The following is a 19087-nucleotide window of genomic DNA, read 5'->3' as shown; positions in this document are numbered from 1 at the left end:
AGAAATATCCCAACAGGCCCTGTTTCGCCCTACGGCTGCATCAGGGGATTATCTACAAAACAAAATATACTATTAGTTTGCAAAAATACATATTTCTCATAAAAACAGCCTTAATTTCAAGACTACATACTTTTCATTACGAGCTACTGCTTCAATGATTTTCTCCCAGCGAAATGGCGACTCGGCGAACTACTGGGTTTATAAAGAAAAACAAGGGACAGCACCGCACCAATCAACAGCAGAGAAACACGCGCCATTCGATCCTGACATTTAAGCCATATGGAATATAGGTCTTTAATCTGAATATCCATTTTTGTTCTTTTTGTCTAAGATATAATTTGAAATCACCCCCTTTATTTGAGGGATATAACTTTTCTATAACCCAGCAGCGCATTTCGGAAAATTTATGATTGGTATCTAAGCAGTGCTGCACCATCGGTGCCTCTGTTTTACAACAGGTCAAACAAGACCTGTGCTCAATAATTCTGGTTTTAAATTGTCTAGAAGTCTGACCTATATACAATAGGTTACAAGGGCAACTAATGGCATATATAATCCCACTAGTGTTACACGATGTCATTGATGTCAACAGATATTCCCTATTATCATAAGGGTTAATAAAAGATCGACCCTCTTGCATGTTGTCACATACTGAGCAATGCCCACATTTCAAGTGACCTACTTGACTACCTTGACATAGTCTGTCTATCTGATTTTGAACAGCTCCCTTACTGGTAGGACTTATCAACTCTTGCAGGTTTCTAGAAAGAGTAAGCAGTCGTTATTTGAATATTTTGAAAGCATGGGTGAATAGACAAACAATTCCAATGTTTTTTTACAATTTTAGAAAAATGTCTAGATTGTTGAGAGTGCCTTAACTCGCACACCATTTTTTCTGCTTCTAATTCAGATGCTTTATACTCTAAGAGTAAGTCTCTTTGGTTATACAGAGCTCTCGTATATGCTTTCTTAATGCAAGTAGATGGATATCCACGGGTCTGAAACTTTTCACTTAAAATATGGGCTTGTTTCTTAAATTCATCTTTAGTAGAACATATTCTCCGATAACGGAGAAATTGTGAATATGGGAGGCTTTCTTTCAAGTGAGTAGGATGAGAACTAGAAAAATCTAGGAGGGTGTTTTTATCTGTAGCCTTCCTGTATACTGATGTCTCAAAACGATCTTCATTCCTTATAATTGCTACATCCAAAAATGAAATTCTTTGAATTCTTGCCTGCCTACAATTAAGTTCGATGTTAATTTCGATATGTCGAAAATTTCATTTTTGGATGTAGCAATTATAAGGAATGAAGATCGTTTTGAGACATCAGTATACAGGAAGGCTACAGATAAAAACACCCTCCTAGATTTTTCTAGTTCTCATCCTACTCACTTGAAAGAAAGCCTCCCATATTCACAATTTCTCCGTTATCGGAGAATATGTTCTACTAAAGATGAATTTAAGAAACAAGCCCATATTTTAAGTGAAAAGTTTCAGACCCGTGGATATCCATCTACTTGCATTAAGAAAGCATATACGAGAGCTCTGTATAACCAAAGAGACTTACTCTTAGAGTATAAAGCATCTGAATTAGAAGCAGAAAAAATGGTGTGCGAGTTAAGGCACTCTCAACAATCTAGACATTTTTCTAAAATTGTAAAAAAACATTGGAATTGTTTGTCTATTCACCCATGCTTTCAAAATATTCAAATAACGACTGCTTACTCTTTCTAGAAACCTGCAAGAGTTGATAAGTCCTACCAGTAAGGGAGCTGTTCAAAATCAGATAGACAGACTATGTCAAGGTAGTCAAGTAGGTCACTTGAAATGTGGGCATTGCTCAGTATGTGACAACATGCAAGAGGGTCGATCTTTTATTAACCCTTATGATAATAGGGAATATCTGTTGACATCAATGACATCGTGTGACACTAGTGGGATTATATATGCCATTAGTTGCCCTTGTAACCTATTGTATATAGGTCAGACTTCTAGACAATTTAAAACCAGAATTATTGAGCACAGGTCTTGTTTGACCTGTTGTAAAACAGAGGCACCGATGGTGCAGCACTGCTTAGATACCAATCATAAATTTTCCGAAATGCGCTGCTGGTTTATAGAAAAGTTATATCCCTCAAATAAAGGGGGTGATTTCAAATTATATCTTAGACAAAAAGAACAAAAATGGATATTCAGATTAAAGACCTATATTCCATATGGCTTAAATGTCAGGATCGAATGGCGCGCATTTTTTTGAAGAGAAACCCGGAAGTCATTGTGATTGGCTGTTATTCCGTGTTTCTCTGCTGTTGATTGGTGCGGTGCTGTCCCTTGTTTTTCTTTATAAACCCAGTAGTACGCCGAGCCGCAATTTCACTGGGAGAAAATCATTGAAGCAGTAGCTTGTAATGAAAAGTAGGTAGTCTTGAAATTAAGGCTGTTTTTATGAGAAATATGTATTTTTGCAAACTAATAGTATATTTTGTTTTGTAGATAATCCCCTGATGCAGCCGTAGGGCGAAATAGGGCCTGTTGGGATATTTCTATATGAATTGATCTAATTTGAAATTGTTCAAGAGCGGCATATTGATACTGATAAAACTGCAGCTGCGGTGGTTTTGCACTGTCAGAAGGAAACAAGATAAGTGCTCACTTTTCTATAAAACTTTAAAAGCCAGTAAAAAGTTAAAAAGTAAATGACAGCAAAAAAGTTAAAAAGATAAATAAGAGAATGTGTAACGGTAGAATATAAGGCCAAGGATGTATTTCTCTATGTCAATAGTATTATTGGCATAGTTAGTTTCACAGGTTTTATCCTGGGAAACACTGAGGTCTTTACCGTTTTCACAGACTAAAAAGTTTATAGCACTTGGTTTCTGACAGTATAAGTCTATGAATATCATTTGGTGTGGCTATTAATTCTGAAGATATTCTGCTTGTATCGTGAATATTAAGGATGAAGAGATGCCATTTTACACCTGGAGCTCAATGGGGTAGGAGTAACTTGCTCATGACCCAGCCAGTAAGCACTAGGAAAAGCTCTGTAGTCAAGGGAAGGGGATTGAGAGGTGATTGGGAGTCTTTTTAGGGATAGCATCCAGGAGAATTGGGCTACATGGTTAGCATGTTCATACTAGTTTTTATCTGATTATATAAATTCAGTACATCCATTTTTAGAAACAGGGGGGATGGAATCAGTTCTTGAGATCTCCCCCAAACCTGCTTTTCTAGAACCCTCTGAGTTATGCTGATTGTATGAAAACTTCTGAAGAACATTATTAATTATTTATATATATACAATAATTGGTTTTACTTGCTTCACTTACATATATTTCAAACGTTAATATCATCTACATCATTTATAATCAAAAATATATATCAAACTCACATAGATACAAAAGTGTCAGGACAAGACTGCTCTCAGTGGTGGTTCCAATGTGGTGGAACGCCCTACCAAAGGAATTAGTACTAGAAAAAGATACCAAAAAGTTCAAGAAAGGAATGAAGACCTTCCTTTTATCAGACTACTGTAATATAAGAATCATCGGGGGGGGGGGGAGGGTTAATTAATATGGTAGAAGTAGCTCACTACTTCACAATTAATACATGATAGGACGAAGCAGGAAGTTTAAATTATGATACATTTTAATGGCAACTAAAAGTCATGCTGCGGTTTTGTTAAAAGGGTGTGTGTGTGGGGTGGGGGGGGAGGGGGAATTCCTGTAATTGCAAAGGATCAGTCTCAGGTTCATGACTTTATCACACCGAACAGGTGAGGGAATGAAACAGTGCGATGCAGAGCAGCACGTCAAACAACCGTCTCAGTCACCATCTTGGATCCAAAGCAAACTTTATTAACTAGTTTCTATAGAGTAAAACCCTTTTCTCCATAGTTTTAAACTTTAACTTTCTGCCAGAGGTAGAAACTTAACTGTCAAAACCTACAATATTAACTGTAGCCTCTAGTAGACACAGCAAAGCCTAGTTCAGTCTTCATTCCCACCCACCCATTCCTAGTACATCTCTTCATTTATAGTAAATTATTCTAATTAGGATAACAAGAGGGAAGTTTTCATTACAGAGATTTAATTATATTTCATTACTTGCTGAGAAACAAACACTAAATAAATCATACAATTTGTCATGTAATCTTAAATTTCTTTATTTGAATCTAATATATTTAGTACCATGACAAATTATAATTAATTAAACAACTCAATATTACTAAGATGAAGACAGCAGTCCAGCAACAAGAGGAATGCTAAGTGGTGGTTAAGCTGCTTCTCAAAAAAACATGTTGATGGATCATTGAGATAAAGTAGTATATTTCTGCATCTCGATGGCCACGAATTTGGACTTGGAGGATGAAATGTACAGCGTCAGCATCTATGAGACAAACATGGTTTTTCTTCTTACATAGATCTTTTTGGACCCCTGTTAGGTTACATAAGTTAGACAGTACTAGATCTAATAGATGCTTGCATTGTTATTTAGACATTGGGACACTGGATCATCTGTTGTTCTATTGTCCTTTGATACTCAACTTCTGGAAGTCAATATGGGGACAGATTAAACTCATACTGGAATCAACAATCCCTTTGACGTATGAGGCAATTATATGTGGAACATTGCTGCATATCAAGCCTCCCATGGATTGCTACAAATGTAGGCTTTTCCTAATTATGACAGGGATAGCTATGTAAATGATAACCCACAATTGAAAAATTGAAACCGCCTCAACTTTCCTTTTTGGTGGGCTAGTTTATGTTTAGGTTACAAATATGAAAAGATGAATGCTGATATGTTGGGGCATAGCAATTTTTTAAATTTGGTTTGGGGCCCGTTGACATCCTTTGTTACTTCAACATAGTTGTCTTTTATTTTATTTTGTTTATTTCTATACATATCCAGGACGGGGCAGGTGGGGGGGGGAATCTTTTTATTTTATCCTGGATTAAATTGTTGGATGGGAGGGGAGGGATATTTTTATTCTGCATTGTTATTGATGGAATTTAAGTGCTTACGCTGATAATTAATGTCTATATAATTCCTAGCACTTTGTATTAGTTTTGAAAATTAATAAAGTTTTTTTTTTAAATGTTGCTGGACACTACCTGCCCTTCCAACTATTGCCCTGTGTCCCTTATTCCATTCCTATCCAAACTACTCAAGCGTGTTGTCCGCTGTCGCAGCCTTGACTTCCTTTCTTCTCGACTGATTCTTGATCCTCTTCAGTCGGTGTGGAGTATTTTGAAATAGGACAATTAGAGAATCCCAATAGAGAGATTTCAACCACGGTGAAAGAAAGCCAGGGGTGTTTAAGGGGAGAACAAGGAATAAGATGCAAATTATCCCTATCAATTTCTAAATAACTCTTAACTACCTTTTACTAAGCCCGGAGTGCTAAATGCTCTGACGCTCATAGAATTCCTATGAGTGTCACAGCAGCATTGGAGCATATAGTGCCCCGGGATATGGTAGAAACTTCTACCGTGGCTTAGTAAAAGACAGCTTATAAGACTTATTTACACGGTGCCATATAAATTCAAATTAGTGATAAAGCCCACCTACCGGTAATATTCCCATTAGACCTCAGTGGTGACTTATGTCACACAGGTAAAATCCCTATGACTCACAACCGGGTTCTAAAATGGAACATAGCCACGGATCACACACCACAGCGGCAGGGATCACGCTTTTTTAAAAGTGCATGCACCGCTTAACTTTTTATTATATAGGATTAAAACTAAACTAAACTAAAACCTCGCTTTATTTATTTATTTTTAAGTCTTTATTCATTTTTAAAACTTTCAACAAGTGTAACATAAGATACAATCATTTTATACTTTACCATCACTTAAAATACCATTATAGTTTAACTCACATCAAATATCCCTCCCCTCCCCCCCTTATATCCAACAATTGTACTTAAGCATAATAAATCATAAAATATTCTCTCCCCCCTTCCCACCCTGGACGTGTATGAACAAAGGGGGAAAATAATATTCATTCTGTACAATATTTTGTTAATGCTCCCAAACATCCCTAAATTTCTTAAAACCTCGCTTTATATACGGGTCTTCAACCAAAATGGAGCTCGACTCAGTTAACAATAACTAAAAGAAATACTAAAAAATCAAAGAGAAATAACGAAATCAAAGAATATTAAGTGTTTAGCAAATAGAATAGTTTTTATAGTCAGTCCTTCTGAGATGATTATAAAAATACATCCACAATAAAAGCTGATATACATGACACACCAACCACAGAACAGTAACCAAAAGCTCAGTATCTGCATGCAAAATCTAATTGTTTCCTGATGCCCCACTCGCCCTCTCGGATCTATGGATTCACATTGTATGTCCCTTCCTGCTGTTCATTTGACCAAACTCTTTTCTTTGTTATTCTGTATTCTTCTCTTTTGCTCTTTTTCGTGGAACTCTCTTTTGAATATCAGGCCAGAATTGTCCTATTTGCGATTCCAAGCACTTCTCAAGGCTCATCTTTTTTACTTAGGCCTTTGGCGGGGAATCATGAGGTATTTGGAGGACTGGGAAGGTGCCAGCACTCTCAGTCTTTGTTATTTGGATTATTATTTTTTTTTTCTTTTGCTGTCCTATTTAATTATTGTAGTTCTCATTTTTTTTAACTATTGTATACCGTGCCAATGGTTTCCGAGGGGTGGTATATAAATCTCTTAATAAACATCAACATCAATAATTGGTATTGATAATTGATGACTTGTTAAGCAGTAAAGCTGCACACAAATCTTGGCAGCACTCCTAAATTTAGGTAAAATATATAGAATCTGGGGGTGAATGATTGTCAAGTGTAGTAGCTAAATTCATACAAAAGAAGAATGCTTACCTTATTCTCTACAGCTAAGGAATAAAGCAGATCTGACACATTGAAGCACACTGTACTTGCTAGCTGAGTTATTGGAAGGTAAATTCAAATCAATTTACTCGCACCCACCCCTTACGGTTAGTCTCTGGTCAGCTTCACGGCAGCCTTTCAACATAGTCTGTAAACATTCCACTGCTAGTCCAGAGGTTTTGTTTGTATTGGGTATTGATTTTGAAATGCTGAGCTCATCCAAACATGGTCACGTATGCAACCGTGTTCAGGGATCCATATGAGAAGGTCCCTATCTCCTCTTTCTTTTATGCTTTCATCTCCATGTACTCTTAGCCTTGTCTTTCAGATACAGTTCTGTATTTTTGCAATCGTAACATTTTCATTAGATTTTATTTTTTCTTTCCCTTGTCCTTTTTTGTTTAATCTCTTTTTATGTCTTTGGGTACGTATTTGGGAGTGGAGGAGTAAATTTATTGGTTAGTACAGTAACAGTAACCTGAGACTCTGCAGAAATGGATTCAATTCCCATTGTAGCTTCTTGTGACCCTGGGCAAGTCACCAAACCCTCTGTAGCCCCAGACAGAAAAAATACTCACCTTAAATTGTGAGACCACTAGGGACAGTGAAAGTACCTGCTTATAATATGTACAGCTCTGCATACGTCTAGTAGCACTATACAAATGATAAGTAGTGGTATTCCTGTTATTTCATGCAGTATGTGAAAACAAAGTATTAGGCAGACAATGTCATACCTCACATTTCCATTCTGGATCTCAATACTATCATTGGACTGTACTCCAGTGGTTCCCAAACCTGGTACTGGAGGCACCACTGCCAGTCAGGTTTTCAGGAGATCCACAATGAATATTTATTAGGGGGGGAAGGCTGGTTACCTCTCTCTTCTTCCCCCCTTTTCCTGAAGTCATCTGGTCTTGTCCCTGACAGCAATTATCTCAACCTGTGTTCAGCCAGTAGATCGGGATCCTTTTCCTGTAGGGCTTGCCTATTATGGCAACTTCCTATTTCTGTGCAGGCAGGACCCTGTAGGGAATAGATGCTGATGCTGGATGAACACAGGTTGAGGTAATTGCTGTCAGGGACAAGGACAGAAGACTGTGGAGAAGGGAGGGGGCAGGAAGAGACATAGTAAGATGGAAGGAAACATACTGACATGGCAGTAGATGGGAGAAGGGGTGGGGGGCATGCTGGACAAGAAGGAAGGTAGAGGAAGGTCACATCAAGGGGAGATGCTGAAAAAGATGGCAGGTGGGAGACAAGGAGAGATGTTGAAAAGGAGGTCAGATGGAAGGGAGACTAGGGACAGATGCTGGAGAGAAAGCCAGGTGCAAGGGGAGATCAAGGGAAATGCTGAACAAGAGAGAAGGTGGAAGGGGATATTGAGGGGATTGACGATGGAGGAAGATGGAAAATTGAGGATGGAAGATAGATGGGATATCAAGAGGAGAACTGGAGAGGAGGGCATTTGACAGGGGGAGATCAGGGAGAGATACTAAAAAGGAGGCTGGGTAGAAGGAGGGATGTTGGAAAGGAGATTAGGTAGAAGGCAAGATTGGGGAGATGGTGAATGAGGTAAAAAAGTAGATGGGAGAAAATACTGAACACGGAGGAAGGTGAAAGGGAAGATTGGGGGTGCATGCTGGACATGGAAGAAGATGGGAAATTCGGGGGCATTTGTGCAGGAAAGAAAGTAGAAGGGGAGATTGGGGAAGATGCTGGACAAGAAATAAGATAGGAGAAATCATGGGGAATGCTGAATATGGTAGAAAGAGATGGGAGGATGTTCTGGACATGGAGGAAGGTGGAATGGAAGATTGGGGGAGATATTGGACAGGAGAGAAGGTGGAAGGGAAAATCAGAGAGAAATGGCTGGGTATGAAGAAAGTGAAGTAAATGAAGAAAACAGGAGGACAGAAAAGAACTGTCAAATGGACTCGAGATTCTGGCAAGTGAGTTAATAGAAAACAGAGGAGAGCAGAAACCAGAGATGGTAGAAAAACTAATTTTATTTTCTATGTTGTTATCAGAATATATCATATTTGGAATGTACATCTTGCCAAAGCTGTTACTATTCATGGCTGTGGCCCAGAGCATAAATTTAGAATGGGACCCCAAGGCCAATTATCAAGCTGCTTTATCTTCAGCTTCTGGCAAGCTTGTGGCTCTTTCTGGCCAAGGGCAATTGACATAGTTATACCTCTTCCACAACACCATCTTTGGCATGTACTATATTGATATTGTGCATGGGCAGAAATACATTTCTTTCTGTTTCTCTGGTGTTGTACTATTTATTTTTTTAAAACATTTATAATCTGCTTTTTTTTTTTTAAATCAAAATGGCTCACAATTCACACACACAGCTTATAATACATACAGTCTTACAAGACCAAGTACATAACAGGTAAAAAAAACAGAGGTCATGGATACAAACACTATTGCATGAGTTTCTTAATGATGATAACATAATCTTTGTTGAAAAGTGGAGAGCTATCAGCTACATACAGTGTCTGGCCTCTTAGGGTTTTAGTTAAATTTGTTTATAGTTTGTGATCACTTATTGTATATTTGCCATTTTTGTTCCATGTATGTGACCAAGGTATTCTGTTAGTATGAATTTTCTATATAGCCTTCTGTAATTGTTTGGTTTGTGCATTTTCCCAATGCACCTCACAAGCTCGACCCTGAACCCCTGTCTATCCAACCTACTAATATCAACCAAAGTAACCTTCCTGCAATCAATTCTTCCTTTATTCAATGAATCCCTACAGTCTGAAACAGTACCTGCAAGTTGGGAACTAGCCATAGTTTGACCTATCACAAAGAAACCCAACTCCGACTCCGGCCAATCAAGCAACTTTTAGACCAGCCTCAAATCTCCCTTTCATATAAAAGGTACTAGAAAAAAAAAATCATACTGCAACAATTACACTGTCAGAAGAGAAAGATTATTATTTATTTATTTATTATAAAAATTTCTATACCGTTTCATTCCCAAACGGTTTACAATAAAGTCACATACATAAAATATTGAAACAAGTCAGAACAGATAAAAGCAGATTCACTCTTTACAATAGGTCAAATGCTCAAAGAAATGCATTGACAAATAATTGCATTTTCATCAGTTTCCTGAATGAACTCCTACCACCACATTTCCGAATTTGGCCAACAAGGCCATTCCACAGTTTTACTCCGGCACATGAAAAGGTCATAGCATTTGTTTCCACATACTTGGGATTGGTCTTTGTTTTCAGCACTGCTGAATTTTCAGAACACAATGATCTTCATGGTTGGTAACCAGACATCAAACTCTTAAAAAATTCAGGAATGTTTGGGAAGATCGAAGGAATCAGATGAAGAGGGTGACTTGCAATCAGATGACTGGACACATGGAAAACAACCGTGGGGATGATGCTGGAGAACCTTACCAGACTAGAACAAAACCAATTTAGTTTGAGATCTTTTTTTTTAATATATAAATCTTTATTCATTTTTAAACTTTCAACAAGTAATTTAAATATACATTCATCTATACTTTAATAACACTTATTAATCAACATATATTGAAACATAATAGAATTCCTCCCTACTCCCCCTCCCATATAACTTTTTGTTTCAGAAAAATTAAAATTTACACCCACCCTCCCCCCACCCTATACTTTAATAAAGGGGAAAAAATAATTATTAACTATAATCAACCCTTACAATAATTTGTTAATGGCTCCCAAACATCAATAAATTTTTTATATCGTCCCTGCTGAATAGCTAATATTCTCTCCATTTTAAAAATATGGCACAATGAATTCCACCAGAAATTATAACTTAGTCTATCATAATTTTTCCAGTTTCTCGTAATTTATTGAATGGCAGCTCCTGTCATTATGAGTCAAAGTTTATTGATTTTAGAAGATATTTGACTCTTTTTCCTCATTGATGTGCCAAATAATATTGTATCAAATGAAAGCGCTACCGGATTCTCAAATAAATTATTTACTTGACTCCAAATAGAAATCCAAAAATTATGTATTAGAGGACAAAAAAATAATAAATGATCCAATGTACCAGCTTCAAGATGACAGTGCCAGCATCTATTAGACTTAGAACAATCTAATTTTTGTAAACCTACCGGGGTCCATAAAGCTCTATAGTTTAAGATCTGTAATTCATCAAGTCACTAAGACTCGAACACGAGTCATTGGTACCTAAGTAACTATCTTTCTCTAGGAATTCTTTTAAAGTACCTATAGATATACATACTGAGCACAAAAACATCTGTAATATAACAATTTTTTAAAAAGTAGACATTTTTCCTGTTTGACATTTTTCCTGTTCAGGATGAGATTTTTAGACATTTTCAGCAAAACATCTACAATCAGACTTGAACATCATATCAAAAATGCTCCTCCACAATTCTACAAATCAACAGTAAGTATATGTTTTGTTAACTTTTTTTTTTTTTTTAAAGAAAGAAACAAGAGAAGCTCAGTATATTGACTTCAGATTAAAGAATTCTAATGTACAGTCACATGCGTTTTAGATGACAGGACATTCTATTTTAAGAAAGCTGACATGTGGTTCTGACAGCTAACTCTGTGATGCTTTGTTAGAGAAGGTGGATTTTGTTAATGTAGAGTTTTAAGGAAAAAATGAGCCCTTTCTATATTCTGTAACTGTATACAGTTGGAAAATGATGATGCTGATTTCACATTTATTTTAATTAAATCCATTTGATGTATTATAAAGTCTTTTAAATCACATTTCGCATGCCATGTTGATTATGTTAGCAATATGATAATAAGCAGCTGTTAGACACAGACTGCATTCACATTTGTGGTGCTATATTAGAATTAATCTGTGCTATTGAAATGAAAATGTAATTCTAATCTATTACATATACACATATACAGTACATAGATTTGGGGAGCATGCAACTTTTAAATTCCTTTATGGTTCAAGGTGGAGTCTGCAATTAGAGATTCATCTGAGTTTGGCTTTCCCCAGGCAAACATGCCTTGATCTTCAATTTCATCCTCAAAACAAGTCTTTACATTGACAGTCACTCATGATATAATTAAGGACTCTGAAATAATTAAGGACTCCGAATTTAATTTTCAATCTATAAACACTGATTAAAAAAACAAAAAACAAAAAAAACCCTGAAGCAGAAATATTATTTTAAAAGAGGTGGTTTTTAGATAACACTGGGAAAATGCCAATCCCATAATACTTTCTCACTCCTCCCCTTGCTTGTCTTATATCCTCCACTTATGTTTTGAGCTTTTTCTGTGTTGAGAATTCCTAGGTGATACATATGCTGTATACATATTTAACTCCAATGTAAAAATGTACCCAGCAATAGTACTTTAGCCCTGATGCCCTGCCCTCAACACATGGCGTGGTGGTTCACCCAGCTTTTCAGGTCAGAGGGGTTACCAGGGCTCACAAAAAGATGAGAAAAACATGAAAGAACCACACACACAGCTGTTTATAGTCCCTCATGGACTCACAGTTCACACTTGTTGGGTGCAGGCCAGGGCGGGACAAATCCAATAGGCCGGAGGATGGGCAACTCCAAGGTTTCACTCACCTCATTCAAATTCCTCACTCTCCCTTTTGATGAAATGACGGCTCAGTCCGATGTATGAGTGAACCAAAATAGAACTTTATTATACTGTAGTTGATCACAGAACAGTCTCCAAACTATTTACAAGGCACTCAGCATGAAAGGCAGACATTTTGGTTCTATCAAAAGATTTCTCTTGTCACTTTCAGTTCACTCTGAGTATAGTACAATGCCAATTATCCGAACTTCTAGTATCCGGATTGCTTCGGGAGGGTGTCAGTTTATATTTGAGTTCCCCCCGAAGTACTATTCTTATCACTCTCCATCCCACTAGTGTTCCTTCTCTGCTTCTGCCACCACTGATATCAGCCCTGCCCAGCCCACCTCTCCCCCCTTTTATTTCATGAGTAAATCAAGGAAAAAGTTTGTTGTTTACCTGCAATTACATCATTTTCTTTTCCAGAGATAAATTTTTAAAAAAAGATATGACATTGACATGTGATTCTGTGAACATTTCTTAAGAAAGAACTGAATATTTCATGGGGGTGTTCTAATTTATCTAACAATGTATCAAAAGTAAAACAACCAGTGTAAACACAGCAAGTGAAAATCAAATCACTGGTAATGACTCAAACCAATATGTTTTATAGCATAAGGGGAAGAGACCTCAGAGACCTTTTTTAAGCCATAATGATGATAGAATCAGGCTAAAAAAGCAGGTCAGGCCTCAATCGTCGGTCAAACCCCAAATACTTCAATGTATATAATAAATTAAATTAATGCTTATAATGCAAATATAAATATCACACAATTGTACTTTAAATTGTTGTGAAAACATAAAAGACAGTGCTCAAATTTGAGAAATACACTTATCTTTAGAAACGCCATGATCAATGGCCAGCACAAGTTATTAAATGCCCAACAGGGCCTTCGTTTCACCCGAATTATCAGGGCTTCATCAGGAGCAGTGCTGTTGCCACAGTTTTCAATGACAAATGGTGCCAGATTCTATCATCATTTTGGCTTAGAAAAGGTCTCTGAGGTCTCTTCCCCTTATTCTATAAAACATATTGGTTTGAGTCATTACCAGTGATTTGGTTTTCACTTGCTGTGTTTAATTTTTTCAAATGACTATATATATTGCCTGTCAAGGTTATCTAAGCGGTTTACAGTCAGGTACTGAAGTATTTTCTTTATTTGTCTCGGTGGGTCCTGGAGCAATGGAAGATTGAGTGAATTGCCCAGGGTCACAAGGATCAGTGTGGAGTTTGAACCCACAACTTCAGGGTGCTGAAGCTGTAGCTCTAATCACTAGAGGAGCTGGAGAGAAGCAGTGCTTGATTTAGTTTTCAGTGGGAGACATCTCTGAGTTTGCCCCTGAAGAAGGAAACGAAACGGGGCTCTGTAGGGCGATCAGTTGGCAGTCCCGGACAACAGACCCTCTTACTAGATGGATGTTGGTGGGTCCAGAATACTGCATTTTTGGGAAACGCAAGTTCGATCATGTGACACCGTTGATTCAGTCTTCATTGGCTTCCTGTTTATTTTAGAGTTCAGTTTAAATGTGCTTGTGTTATTTTTTAAATTCTTTATGGTATCTTCACTCCTCTGGTTCCTTTATCCTGGAATCTTTACAGATTATCTTTTGCAAGGGGCAACCAACAATACAAATTATCTCTCCCTTCCAAAAAAGGGATTAGAGGAGTTAAGATTTTTGGCCAATCTTTGATTTTTAAGTTTTCTCAACTTTGGAACCATCTGCCGTTCCTTATAAGAAGCTCTGGTTCTCTTCTATATTTTTGTAAGCTTTTAAAAACTACTTTATTCACTAAACATTTTGGAAATTAATTCTTTTCATTTTTTTATGGTTTATATTTTTTTACTTTAATTTTTGTAAACCGGGTCGAGCTCTCTTAGAATGAAGACTCGGTATATAAAGCCAAGTATTAGATTAGATTAGATTCTCAGATAAGTCCTTGCAGATGGCAGTTTAAATGTATTGGACAAATGTGATTTCTTGCTTTATCAAGGCTCATCAATTAGTGATTTTGCACTTAGTGTGCTTTTTGAAATTCAGGAATGATGTGAATTTGCACCTGACACTTTGGGCACTTTATTATAACATTGGAATTCGCACCATGCTCAGATTGTTCACAATAAAATACACCAACTCAGATATAGTGGCAAAAATGGGCCGCAGCTTTATTGTCATTAAGAACAAACTTTCATAAAATCAACTTATCCACATTTTCAAAAAAACAGTGTAGCTTATTCTCAAAATTCTGGAGCTACTCGGTGTCGAACTAGCTCCTCTTCCAAAATTCTTCCCCATTCCCCAATTCCTTTACAGCAAGACTCGTGGTGCCGCAGAGTCCAGCCGCCACCCACGGCGGTATCGCACATGAGCAGTTACAAAATTTAGTCACCAAATCTGTTGCATAGCCACACTGATCCAAAATTGTTTCCCCAACATATAATTTTTTCTGCAACAAAACTGCGACCAACCCTACCCCCATCCCACCCCCAAAACAAAACCTTTCCAAGAGAGAACCCCAAAAATAGGAAAGGAAAGGGCGGGACAATTTTCCCCACCAACCCTAACCTTCCCTCACTCCCTCCAAACCCCTAATTCTCCCCTGCCCGCCAATTCTCCTCATAAACTCCTCCAATCCCAGAGCTCCATTCCCCAGCCAATCCTCACTCACTCTCCTGCCTATCCTTACCCTCTTATTTCCACCCCTCCCCTTACCTAACTTATCTGCTAATATCTAATTAACCTTTTCCCCCAACCCAATCTTCGCTGGCTCATCCAGCGTTATAAGCCCGCAGATTAATCTGCAAGCCACTTTATCTTCAATCTTTGTACATTTGAATTTATATTTATTAGAATTTTTAACACATTCATTGCTTTTTTACACATTAATTGCTTTTTTGCTTTGGTTTGGAGATTAGCCCTTACCTATCTTTTGTCCCATTTCGTGCTATACAGCCCTACAAGGATAACTAGAAATTGTAATTTACTTGCCTATCCAAAGATCACCGATTGTAGATACAGATCCTTTTTGGATAGGACTTTTATGTTTCAAGCAAGTAAACAGCAGTCCTGGTTAGGTAATTACATCAATGGAGCCAGGTTGACTTATGGCGCATTTCGGAAAGAAATTAAGACTGTATTGTTTGATAGATTAATTTCCTAAACAGAAGTCATACTAATTACAATAATTTTACTCTGACTATTCTTAAGAAATATGCTGTACTTTTGTTATTTGTATTTTGTATTTCGCTGATTGTCCAGCTCTCTTCAGTTTAAACTGCCTAGAAATCATCTGATTGTGGCGGTATAGAAGAATAAAGTTATGTTATGTTATGTTTTTTAAGCTAGTGGATGGCTTTAAATGATGTTTATGGGTAACCTTGCATGCACTCTTGGGTGCTTTAAGCCTGATATGCCCTGGTGAACTTTTGACTTTCTGCCAATAAGTTCCCATGAACTTTATTTTATTTATTTATTCAATTTCTATACCGTTCTCCCAGGGGAGCTCAGAACGGTTTACATGCATTTTATTCAGGTACTCAAGCAGTTTTTCCCTCTCTGTCCCGGCGGGCTCACAATCTATCTAACTGATAGCCATCCCCAGTTATTTATTAAATCTCTAGAGATTCCTGGTGTATCTAACCAATATTAATCAAGTAGTGCAAACCTTGAAAGCCCGCAGGTTTAAGATAGTTCCCAGATTTGAGAGCAGATCTTTTCCTTCCAGCTCTAACCACTAGGCCATTTCTTTTTCTGATGCACAAAGTGGTTGATGGATCTAAGAATATGCCCTCCTACACTTGCCATTGACTTATCATAAGTGGGCATGCTTTCTCTTTGGTGCAATCTGGGTTTGTTCTAGTATTTTTAATATCATCAGGATGCCCTGATGTCGTTATAGAATTAACGCTCTCTGTGATGCATCATAGAGCCACAAAGGAGGCTCCAATTTCCAGAATTGCTGCCTAAACTCTTTAATGACATGACTTCCCCTTCCTCAGTGTGACTAATATTCACACTTGTAGGCATTGGGACATGGGGACTGTTGATCACTGGTCCAGGATTGACAGCAGAAACACTGTGTGAGTTCTTTCTTTTAATCTCTCCTGATCACATCTTTAGTTTTTCATGTTCTGAAAACAAATTGAGTTTTGTGTTACTCTTATTGAACCATTATAAGAGCTAATTTAAGAACCTCTGTGGTACCACTCCAGCAGCTCAAAAGGTCAGTGTCAAATACTCATTGATTCGCCAGTCATAAACAGAGAAACATGAAGGCAGGCAAAGGCCAATTAGCCCATCCAGTCTGCCCATCCACAGTATCCACTATCTTTATCTTTATATTTCTTTATTAGATTTATAATTTTGACAATCAAAATCAAAACACAAAAAAAAATACCCTGAAATTAGAAATTATCATTAAATCCACATAATTCAAGGAAAATTTTGAATACACAATATAGTTAGTCCACAGTCAAATGGAGACGGTGCAGAAATTGCTGAAATTTAACAAACAAAATATATAACCAGGAAAACCAAAAGGAGGCTCGACTGCCTTAGAACATTTCCTTATCTAAACGGATTAGAGAATCAGAATTAACTATTACTATCCTGAGAAGCAATACATTTAGATAACTGCTGCGGTTCATAAAAAACATATCTGTTCTCCTTATATATCATCACACATTTACAGGGGTACCTCAGAACAAAGGTCACCCCCAACTGAACCACCCTTGGTCTCAGTATAAGAAACTGTTTACTTCTCCTCTGTGTCGGACGTGAAACATCTGGGTACATTCTTATAGTATTAGACAAAAAGGGAACATATTTATATTTGAAGAACATTTTTAACATCCATTCCCTCTCGGAGTCAATGGCAAACTAGTGTAGCTGGTACCTGAGTCTCAGTTTCCGACCTCTCTAGGAAATAAGTTAAATCCAAACTATCTGCAGATAACTTCTGTTGATTGGGATTTTGAGACCTGAGTCTCACCGGTAAGTAATATATTTTAGAGAGAGGTGGATATGAGGAGTCAAGTACTTTCAAAACTTCACTTAGGTAATGCTTAAACATATCTGTGGCTGATATGGAAAATAATTTCAGAAAGTTAATAATCCGCAAATTGCTTCTCCTGATGGAGTTTTCCACCATTTCTTGCTTGAAATGTAAACTTGCACTATCTTTAACCCAAGTTAGTGCTTGTGTTTCCAGTGATTTTATTCTGGTGTCACAGTCATCTGATTTATTTTCCAAAACCGAAACTCTATTCTTCAGGTCCAAATTTTCTGATAGTACCGCAGTACAACTTTGAGAAAGTTGCTGTATCTGGTTTCCCAGGGAAAGCTGGAGATTAGAAATAGCCTCCCAAATTGTTTCCATATTGAAGATTTTAGGTTTAAGTAAGGGCAAAAACTCAGTTCTGATTCCCCCTGATAAAGCCAAAGTACTTGCGTTTGCTGCAGATATATCAGGAACAACTTTTATCTGATTCTCCTCTCCTTGCAGCTGCTTAGATGTAGCTGCACACTCCCCTTGCTTCCGTACGGCTTCGGGAACTTCGCCCTGCCGGGAAAGCAAGAAGGCGTCCTGGATATTACTCGGCGTCAGCTGATCCTCTCCTACTGCTCCAACTTCCGCTTTTGCCGCCTCAGGACGAGCCGGAGGACTCCGTTCCTCCAGAGACAAGCTGACACCTTCAAAAGAAAGGAGACGCTCTTCAGCCGAGGCATTATCTTCAGGGTACTGCTGCATCCTTAGGCCTTGCTGCACAAATTCATCCATCGGGCCAACTTGAGGTAATTGCTCTCCTGGTAACCCCGGGTGTTTAGATTTCCTTTTCACCATTTCTGGATAGGAATATTGCACTAAGTCTGCCACAATATCGGCATGCAGATTCGAGCCACCATCTTGTCAAGCTCTGCCCCCACAGTATCCACTATCTTCTCCTCTCCCTAAGGGATCCCACATGCCAGTCCCACACTTTCTTAACCGCAGACACAGTCTTTGGGCTCCTTTTACTAAGATGCGCTAACGTTTTTAGCGTGCGCTGCATTGCCGCACACGCTAACCCCGCGCTACGCACCAAGAACTAATGCCATCTCAATGCTGGCGTTAGCATCTAGCGCGAGTAGCAATGCAGCACGTGTTAAGCGCGTGCTAAAACCACTAGCACAGCTTAGTAAAAGGAGCCCTTTGTCTCTCCACACATCTACCACCCTTTCGGTAAAAAAGTATTTCCTTAGATTACTCCTGAACCTATCACCTCTTAACTTCATCCTATGCCCTCTTATTTCAGAGTTTCCTTTCAAATTAAAGAGACTTGCCTCATTCACATTTATGCTACATAGGTATTTAAACATCCCTATCATAACTCCCCTCTCCCACCTTTTCTCCATATTGAGATCTTTAAATATGATGGAAACCACCAACCATTTTAGTAGCCTTCCTCTGGACTGATTCTATCCTATTTATATCTTTTTAAAGGTGTGGTCTCCAGAATTGTACACAATATTCTAAATGAGGTCTCACCAGAGTCTTATACAGGGGCATCAATACCTCATTTTTTCTACTGGCCATACCTCTCTCTATGTACCCTAGCATCCTTCTAGCTTTCA

At 37.9% G+C, this 19087-nt stretch overlaps 1 protein-coding gene across 1 annotated transcript in view; it reads right to left on the bottom strand.

Annotated features, from left to right (window-relative positions):
• C6 (complement C6) overlaps nt 1-18254 on the bottom strand; it is a 132007-nt gene extending 113753 nt beyond the window's left edge. Inside the window, exon 1 of the mRNA XM_033957775.1 lies at nt 17370-18254. Coding sequence (XP_033813666.1) covers nt 17370-18254 — 885 coding nt within the window. The remainder of the gene's footprint in view (nt 1-17369) is intronic.
• Nucleotides 18255-19087: the final 833 nt, after the last annotated feature.

This window comes from Geotrypetes seraphini, chromosome 1 (assembly GCF_902459505.1).
Source record: "Geotrypetes seraphini chromosome 1, aGeoSer1.1, whole genome shotgun sequence".
In the NCBI taxonomy this organism is placed as follows: domain Eukaryota; kingdom Metazoa; phylum Chordata; class Amphibia; order Gymnophiona; family Dermophiidae; genus Geotrypetes; species Geotrypetes seraphini.
This window is presented reverse-complemented; position numbering and strand designations above follow the sequence as displayed.